The 9,924-nt window shown below is 35.3% G+C and overlaps 1 protein-coding gene across 2 annotated transcripts in view; it reads right to left on the reverse strand.

The window, feature by feature from the left end:
* Nucleotides 1-596: 596 nt before the first annotated feature.
* LOC117118945 (solute carrier family 35 member C2-like) overlaps nt 597-9,924 on the reverse strand; it is an 11,205-nt gene continuing 1,877 nt past the window's right edge. Inside the window, exons 2-10 of one of the 2 annotated variants that reach the window (XM_033263680.1) lie at nt 9,427-9,535; nt 8,389-8,598; nt 7,019-7,169; nt 5,842-5,978; nt 4,917-5,085; nt 4,529-4,612; nt 3,809-3,984; nt 2,612-2,741; nt 597-1,755 (exon numbers count right to left, since the gene is read on the reverse strand). In XM_033263680.1, coding sequence (XP_033119571.1) covers nt 1,613-1,755; nt 2,612-2,741; nt 3,809-3,984; nt 4,529-4,612; nt 4,917-5,085; nt 5,842-5,978; nt 7,019-7,169; nt 8,389-8,583 — 1,185 coding nt within the window. In that variant the 5' untranslated portion in view covers nt 8,584-8,598; nt 9,427-9,535 and the 3' untranslated portion in view covers nt 597-1,612. The remainder of the gene's footprint in view (nt 1,756-2,611; nt 2,742-3,808; nt 3,985-4,528; nt 4,613-4,916; nt 5,086-5,841; nt 5,979-7,018; nt 7,170-8,388; nt 8,599-9,426; nt 9,536-9,924) is intronic. The other variant, XM_033263679.1, reaches the window with a different exon arrangement.

Genomic DNA, 9,924 nt, shown 5'->3' on the forward strand with positions numbered 1-9,924 from the left:
CAAAATATGTTGGATGTTAATACGTCCATCCTTTTATTGGTGGATAGACTATTTGTTGGATGTGTAAGGAATTAAAATTAAAAACTAAGCTTAGAAATAATCGATAAATGTGCAGGTGTAGCTTTGATGGAAGAACAGAATGCCGAGTTCAAATATGGGAATATGCCTTACCTTTCAGTTTCAAGTGCACAGGTCTATGTCAAAGGTCAAGCCATTATAACAATCATGTTCCATAGACCTGCATTTTATGATATTGTCTGTTAAGTAATATAGTAACACTATAAAATGCACAGTTTATACTGTAATTGTGTAAACTTTATGCCTTGACCTTTGAACACACTACTACTTTACAAGATATTTTTTTTATCAGGATTTCTTCCACAATTAAACAAAACACTTCCATAATAAGATATACTTCCTTTGCAGTTGTTGGATGTTGTATGTTAATATTGTCAGTATGTTATGCACCAGTTAATAAATTCATAGATCAGGCATTCAATAATAATACTTTTAATAACTTATATTCGCGTTGCTTTCTTGTATTGGTAAATATAGTACTGAAATATAACATTAAATTACCAAAAAGCCACCATAAATTAATTGTTACCACAATAAAATGTATTTATTAAAACAATTTTCTTCAATATCCAAAATATATTTTAAAAAGTCTATTCCTAGATAGATAGACATAAGTAAAAGTAAACATAATCTCCCTTTAGATTCAATCAGAACTTCATCTTTTAACATTTTCACAAAAAGGGAATGAACCAGCTATTGCACAGGGCTATCATGCAATAGCACCGTACCAATAATCCCCAAATACAACTATTTTAATAGTCCATATCTAAGGGGTTGAGAGGGATACACCCACCCTCTTAAACTCATGCCCTCCCTCTCTCCAGTCACCCACCCATTGACAATGTTTGAAGCAAAAGCATTTTCGTATCACTTTATTTTGTGCCCCTTCAATTAATCATTCATGACCCCCACTTCACCCCACCCCCCATTTTAAGAATCATAAATACACCACTGCCAATAATCCCCAAATACAATGCAACTCTTTTAGTCCACATATAAATTTGTAATCATCACAATTTGCTTCAAATTTGTTTATCCCTAAATATTTTAATCTTGTCTAGACAAATATTTACATATTTAAAAATATATAACTGCTTTCAAGTTTATGTTCATATAAGATATATAGCACAAGTATATTTAGAAAGAGAATATAGTACAATAACTGCATGTATTCTACAACCTCATATACATACAATAAAATATAACATATAATTAATAATGCGGGAGATACTTCAACATAATATTACATTTAATAAACACATATCAAGATTTCGTATTTTAAGGCTATAGCAGTACTGTACTACGGTTTCCCACAATCATTGAGATGAAACTACAGTATACAGGGCCGCCTTCAGATGTTACCTCAGTCCAACATGATACAGATTTCTTTGCTTGTTGGTGCCGTATTAAGGTGATCCCCACCCATCCCTGAAGGCCAAATCCTAATGGGGGGAGGGGATTCCTCTGGCATTCTAATGTCCAGAAAAAATGGACCTTTCCTCTAAGAATCCTTGCTCTATTCTGAACCTGCTGGTTATTCTCGATGGCAATTATCCATATTGCGGGTGAATATCTCATCTTCGTCACTAGCACTGTCATTTGGGTCGCCTTCCCTAAGTAGCATTTGGACTGCTTCACCATTTCTCTCATCTGTGTACAGCTTTGGTTTCTTCTCCCCTAAGATATAAAAAAAAAAAAATTCATTTTCTCATTAATAACTATCAAATATCCCAAAGAGATAACTGTATAAATCCGCTAAAAGCTCACATTATTTACAAATATCCTATTTTATTTTATACTTTGATTATTTTCTTATTTATCACACCATCAAACTTAAATGTGATATGCCCATATTTGGGTGTAATCTAAGAGTATAGCATTGCAAGAGTTCCAAATGTCCTCGTTTTGTATGCACAAAATAGCCGTATTCGACTGGTCGTTCTTAAAACCACGCCCACCTGCACAGTGGTATAATCCTACTTAACGAGGATGACCAGTCGAATAGGAAACTGGTAAATACTCGACAAAACAAAATAGTTACCGCGATACACGCTGCGTAAACAAGGTGGCTTCGGATTGATTGTGGCAGTATGGTTTTTTTTTCGTAAAGAACTATTTTCATCCAGCTTTTGAATTCTGTTAGCCTACAATTATTTTTTCACTTCATTTGGTAAATAATATAATGAACCAGTCAAATAAGCCCAATGAAACGTTAAAAAACTACTACCAAAATATAGGGGGCGTCCTATTAGACTTCGAATAGAGTTTGCTTGAAACTCATCTTTTGAAGTTCACGCCCCTTAGTGGTAGTAGTTTTTGGAATATGTTTACGTGAGTCTGACCTCTTGCAGTTATATGTTCTTTGGAGGAATATGACATCATCATGACCATAAATGGGCAAAAAAAAAAAATTTTATAGTGTAGACAGAGCTTTAATTCTATTTAAATTTGATAGTGTGGACCAAGCTTTATGTCTATTTAAATTTGATAGTATGGACGGAGCTATGTCTATTTTTTTTTCTTTGTGACTTACCTTTCGAAGCTCTTGCCTTCATTCCTACATGTACAACAATACCCATCAAGCACACAACCATTCCAAATTTATTAAGAGTGGACAAAACATCACCATGGAAATGGACAGCTAAAGTTAATGTACAGACTTCCTACAAAAAAAGGGTTAAAATAAATTTTTAATTACAGTTTAGAATACACTTTCCTCAGATATCCAGATAGCTTTCACTCCAGATTATCATATTTTCTTTGGGAAAAAAAAAACTGTTGTATGCTTATACGTAGCCATCATGTGCCTATATATGGTCATGATGTGATGTCATTATGACCATATTTAGGCATGTCATCTGTTTTGTCAAATAAAATTTCATAGTCTGGACAGAGCTTTAAAGCTGTGTCCATACATACTATAAAATTTTATGTGAAAAATATCTGTTTGCCCAATATGTTTATCGGGTATAAAACACGATACTTAAGACAGGTTTGCTTTATAAACAAAATATGTATGTCCAATAACCACACTATAATGCCGTCACAGTCTTGTTATGACTGGGAATTTCAAGCCAATTTGAACAAACCAAATCCAACACAGTTAAAGACAATTTGCTTAATCAAAAATTCTATCACACATTTTCGCACTAAAATAATGTATTCTATTAGAACTTTAATAATTTTATATCTGAATGGCTGTTTGTGTGGCAAGCAGTATTTGGACAAGGTCGTGTATGTGCCTTTTAAATTTTTAATAATTAATATTAATTAATTAATTTATTCATTGAAAGCGAGCGAGCAAAATGGCCGAGCAGTTAAGGCAGGGGCACCGTGATCGTAGCCAACAATATCGGCACAGGTTCACGGCCGGCTCGCTCCTATAGTTCTGGTGGTAGAACAAGTCTTCTCGGATAAGAACTATAAACCGTAGGCCCAGTGTACACAAATGCTCATGTGCACTTTAAAGAACCCAGTACATCTTTTGAGATGAGAAGGGGCTTATCCCGGTGTACTGGTTCATTCGGCCCATGTCGTGGACAGATGAAAGTACGCCGGTTTACTGGCTGCAGAGGACATGAAGTGACCCTCAGGGGAGGAGAAAGCTTTTGAAAAGTGCAACATCTAGTCCCGAGCGCATAGAGACCTCGTTTATTTGCGCTATATAAATCCACCTATTATTTTTATTATTATTAAAGAAAAACACTTACAGACCCTAGACAGCACTTACCTTGAATATACCTGAGATGGAGAGTGTGAGGGAAGACGTCATGGAAACCAGTAAGTATTCTGAGCAGGCTAAAAAGAATGCCAGAACAGCACCAAGACAGATCTTAAAGCCCATTGATGTAAACTCAGCAATATCAGTATAAGCTAGAAATTGTTTAGTGGATACTACCTTCAACCCTATCAAAGGAAAAAGTATCAGCTTTGAGTGATGTGATTACTATGTATTTGACACTATATTTATATAATTTATATAAAAAATATACAAAATATATTATATTAAATAGATAAATATATAAACTTTCTTACACTTACACAGCTGATGACATAAGATATACATAAATATGATCAGGTATGTATCTAGGGTTGTGAGGTGAGAATACCCAGGGCCCCTTCCCAATTTCTCGCCTCTCCTTCCCAATTCTCCCCATCAACTTCCCCATTTCAAGACTCCAAGATACACCAGTGTGCAGGAAGCATGCCCTGCTCCCTCCCAAAAAAAAAACCTTTCTCCCTCCTTTCTTTCTCTCTCCCCTACTGGAAATTTCCAAAGCAAAAAAATTATGCTCATGTAGTTAAAAATCACGTCATACCACCTGATTTTGCCAGATAGCTAACTTTATCATCGAGCCCTAACACTTCACCCATCATCCATGTCCACCCTAGCCCCCCACACTTTCAATGCCCTTAAATATGCCACTGAATTGGATTGGTTTATACATACCTTCTGTTGCTACTGCAATTGGTAATAAAGCTATAATCATGATTGGCTGAAGGTGATATATGGTATCAACTGGATTAACTAAACCTGCAGGCAAAACATGAAACATAAAGGAATTAATAGTGAGCCACCAGGCGCACCCATTTCACAAAGGCCTACATTCATTGTAATAATACCGGCAAATATGTATCTAATAATAGTACGATTCGTGTTCAGTTTAATGTTGTCACAAAATACTGTGACATTTTGTTTTTGTATGCTATTTTGTATCTTTTTCTGTTAAAAAATAAAAAAAAAGGCAGTGGTAAAAACGGGGTAGGAGGAACATGTCCCATGTTCCCCCTCCCAAAATCTGAAAGAAGGAACAGTGTATTAAGGTGCCGGTACATACCAATTTTTTTATTTTGCGTTAGTAATTGAGCTAAAGACCAGCGTACACCACCGATGAAAGACGCTATCATTACTAGGATGAAACCTTCTAAATTGAATTGAGTTGAATGGTAGGTGAACATAAAAAGACCAACAGCTATAAATAATATGATAACACCTTGCACCAATTTCTGCAAGGGACAAAATAAAAATTAAAAACATGTAGTCATCAAATTCTATTATTTTGTAATGAAGGGTAAATATAAAAATATTAACTTTACATTTTCTCTGTATAATGTATTTTATTTTGAAAAAGTAATATTGGCACTGACCCAAGAGAATGATTGAAACTTCTACCGAAAGACCAAATTCTTTATTTACTTGTTATTTTGCATTTTATTTATTATTTTTTACAGTTAACAATTTGTTGGGGCTGCTAAACCTTGTACAGGAACGTTGGTCCTCCTTGGCTTCGCCCTCCTCCTGTATTTGAGGAAATTAATATATTATTATTTATTATTATTAATTAATAATATTCCACATCATGAGGAAAGTTTGAAGTGGAAGTGGTTTGACGAGGTGGGGAATGGTTTGCCTTTGCAACCAAAGTCAGGGTTTCAATTCTTTGCTCCACATATCGCTTGTGTCCTTGAGCAAGGCACTTTATGTCAGTAGTACATTGTTTCAGTCTACCGATTGATTACTAGTAAATTGCTAGAAGTAACCTGCAATGGAATAGCGTCCCATCCAGGGGGTGCATCACACCCTCATATAAGTCACGCTACAGAAACTAGGGATAAGCTTACCGAGTCCAAGTGGTTCAGTAAGCATTAACTTTTTTACAATTCCACATAAGGTTTTACACAACTGAAAGCATACTGAATAAATTCACTATACCTAGTAAAAAAATATATGGTTTGGTTATGAACTATTGTTCCAAAACTTACCGGTTTTTCAAGGCGAAACAATATCGCAAATAAAAGTAGAAATACAATACAGGAAGACTTTGACATTGTGTACAGTGATATAGTTATGAATACTAAGCTCCAGTTGGAAAGGCCAATATCTAACGAACTAGCCACAGCTGGTGGAAAAAAAAAATGATTTTGATAAATACATATAAAAAATACAATCAAATCAAATCAAACTTTATTTGTCCATTAAAACACAGGTAAAATGGAAATTCTTTTTTTCCACTGGCAAAGAACATGAAACATCAAAAAAACATTGTAAAAACATTAAAACACACCAGAAGGACACCAATCTACATATTAATCAAAATCAAATTAGTGTCGATTTATGTAACACAATCAGCACTTTTTGACTGCAAAATTCAGTAGTTGATTCTGTTAAATTGTCATTATTACAATGTCTTTAAACAAAGCATTTATAATTATTATTATTATTATTATTATTATTATTATTATTATTATTATTATTATTATTATTATTATTATTATTATGTATTTAATATATAATGGGGTTTTTCAAGCCAAAACCAGTACCAGTCACCAAAACAAGAAATTTTATATTTATATTATAAGCTTTAAAATGATAGGTCATTTTCTGGAATCAACTTACAAAAACCCATGTAAACTGTAGAACATTGTATATTATTTGAAAAAGAAATTTTCAAAGTCTAGTCTTCTGGCCTTCATCAGCTTAAATACCGAGTGTACACTCACTCAGTAAATAACAACAATAACAATAACAGTAAATGTAATATGACTATTAGCCCATTCAGACTAGCATCGTATTGCAATCGGTTGTAGCAATTGCGACACCCAATCGCAAAGTAAAATCGTGTGTGAAAGCTCACCAATAGCAGTCGGTAAGTAATGAATATCGCAATTGTAACCGTTGCGATTGGGTGCTACAATCTTTATTACTCCCAATTGCCACGGGATCCAATTGCAGCAACTTCCACAGGCACTGTTTGGCGGAGGTCAGTCAACATAGGTCTAGCCACTGGAGGCCTATGCCCTAGAATGAAAAGTGTTTTTTGTGTTGGTCTGTATGCGTTCACTGATTGCGATCGGGAGTAATTCATCAGTTTTGGATGACCACCGATTACATCGCAACCGATCGCAACAGGGTGTAGTCAGAATAGGGTATATGACTTACCAGTTGGAGCAACATTCCTGACATATGTACCCCAATCCAACGTGACAGGCTGAGGGCCTCCTGCTTTGCCCAAACAAGCTCGTACAGGAATAGAAATAAGAAACTTGATGAAAAAATGAATGATTGTCAGGGTCAATGGAAAGTGAAACTCCTGAAAAGAGCCAAAAATATTTGTTTTTAAATTTAATAATTAAAACGTATAATTAACTGGAAGTGTTGCTATCCACATCTTGTGTTGGCTCCCAGTGCATGGTGTAATTTTTGCACCCTTCTGGTCAATTTATGACTTGTTTTAATGTGTTGCCGAATATATAATAAATCGATAGTACAGCACATAATTGTACTATACTGTACAGTACTGTTTACTGTACAGTACTGTACTTCATAAAGGGGGCAGCAGACTCTCAATGAGTTACAGGAAAACTTTGCTTAAGCTTCCCCTTACTGTAGGTACTGTACTGTACTTATTATAAAAGTGCATTGGTGCTGACTGATGCAGATTTTAGTAATTCAAATAGCAGTTTTAAGAATCTTGTCTCCGGTTACATTTCAAAGTTATTTTTTTTATTTTTTTTAAATTTATTTATTTATTTTTTTACTTTATTTTACAATATTTATGAAATTTGTTATATTATATTATTTTCTGTACTTGTACTCTCTTCTGGAAAAGTAAGTGCAATGATTTTTGTGTCTACTGCCCTCAGGCAGTAGACACTTTGCTATCCTGGTCAAGTGTAAAGTTGACAGTGTGAAGTAAGAATCCGGAAGTGTAAAGTTGACATTATGTCACATTCGTGATGTGTGATATGACGTGATTTTATTACTACCCGTAACCTCGGTCGTGTGTGGTACGATGCATTGCTAGAACAAACGACAAAAACTATTACTATATTATTTCATTAATCACTTTCGACATCACCGTTTCTATTAAATTTGGCAGAAGACACACGGTCCCGCTGGGAGAATATCTTAAAATTTAATTATCTTTTTATCTTGTAACCTGTCTGTAATGTTTTATGGTTTTTACAATCCTGTAAGTGGCGATTCTTGTTTTTGCTGTTGGTTTGTTTATAAATAAATAAAATAAATAAGCGGGGGCCAAACCATGAAAATTTTAGATGCAATGAGAAGCCTTTAAAATAACTCTTGAATTGACGTGGAGCCAATGAAGTTCCCTGAGAATAAGTGATGTCTGCTCTGTTCTAGGTGCACAAATTGCAAGCAGTTTAAACCCCTGAATTAAATATTAATAACCTAAGCAGCATATTTTCCAAGTAAGCAACTGATATATTAAAACCTATTAAGAATGACTTGAAATAAATATAGGTTATAAGCCGGTGTTTACTGTATTTGGATCGACTGATACTCACCGTAAATATCCATTTATTGTAAAAGGTAAGGCTAATTGACCAACAGTAATAGAATAACACTAGACCCAATGTCTTAATCGTCATAACGGTATAATCGTACCAGACGGACCGCTTCAACTTGCGTGGCGAATGCTCGTAGATAGCCTGGTTTATCCGCATATTTAGTCTGGGACCGCCTGATGGACTAGACGTCATTTTGTTGGTTAAATTCTGTTGAGATTAATAAACATTACTAAGCAGAAAAAATTTGTTGCAATCTTAATGCGAGTTCATCAGTAGAGTAATTTAGCACTAGCTAGCAGCATTAGGCCAAATACAGTAGTAGCATTAGTAGTAACCAGGAGTGGTGCTAGTAAGGGTCAGGGGAACAAAGGACCCTTGTTGAGGACCACTGGAACCCCTACTTGGATCCCCTCTCAGGGAATTTCCAGCAAAGTCGTCATGAAAAAACATCAAATCTCGAGCGCCAAAAGCACAATTCAAGCATGCCTTTCTGCTGTTTACCACTAAGCTGTCAAAATTTTAGGGATTAAAAACCGTTTAGTGAGAGCAGTGCTACCGTATGTGCGAATTTATGGGTTGCAGTGGCGCACCACCTCTTCCACGATTGGTGGATGGTACCTCCGACAGGGGGTTAGTACCCCCGATGGGAATACTAGTACCCCCGTCCTTTTGAAATAAAGAATCCCATAATTAACACAACATTTTATTATTTTTTAATCAATCAAATATCACCAACAAATTTTATTTTACCCCGACCGGGGTGGGGGCTGGGCTTCCCTGACTGGGGTGTATTGACCCCTTTTCGTGGAGCGTGGACCTTTTGTCGTGGAATTCCTAGCGCCCCCCCACCCCCTCTCCTAGTAGCAGCAGCAGTAGAAGCAGTAGTAATAAGTAAACAGCTGACAACACATTCGGGAGGCAAAGCAAAGTTCCATGACAATTAACTATTATGTTCTGTAATAAAATGAAGAGCTGCTGTTGGTTAGTTGTCATTAAATTCAATTGAGGCATTGACATTTAAAAATTAGAGCTTACAATTTGCTTTGTAATTTCAACCTGCAACAAAATAAATGACTATTTTAAAATGTAGGTAATACAGTCCCTCCCTGGAGGATAACAATGCTTTTGCACTTATCAGGTCACCCTGGGTAAAAAAGAAATGAATAAAAATACAATAAATAAGTAGGCTTATGCCTATAATAATATTTATAATAATAACAAACACAACAGGGTATTTCACTAATTTTCATGTATTTATGGCCAAAACGGGTCACTGGTTATATACATACTGTATATATGTAGTAAATCACATGAAAGTAAATACGGCATTGAGATATACCTCCATTGGTGTCGATTAAAGATGATAATAAATATTTGAGGAAAAACGTATGTCCCTATCGGGATTCGAAACCCAAGACCTTCCGATTACCGCTCGGATACTCTAAAAACTGAGCTACGAGGCCAAGTGGTATACACCCTTGGATTTTCCCATTAGGACACGTTTTTTCTCAAGATATTGCATAATACGTTTTA

Source organism: Anneissia japonica, unplaced genomic scaffold, assembly GCF_011630105.1.
Source record: "Anneissia japonica isolate Jap-2015-1 unplaced genomic scaffold, ASM1163010v1 scaffold1826_len1998817_cov189, whole genome shotgun sequence".
NCBI classification, from domain to species: Eukaryota; Metazoa; Echinodermata; class Crinoidea; order Comatulida; family Comatulidae; genus Anneissia; species Anneissia japonica.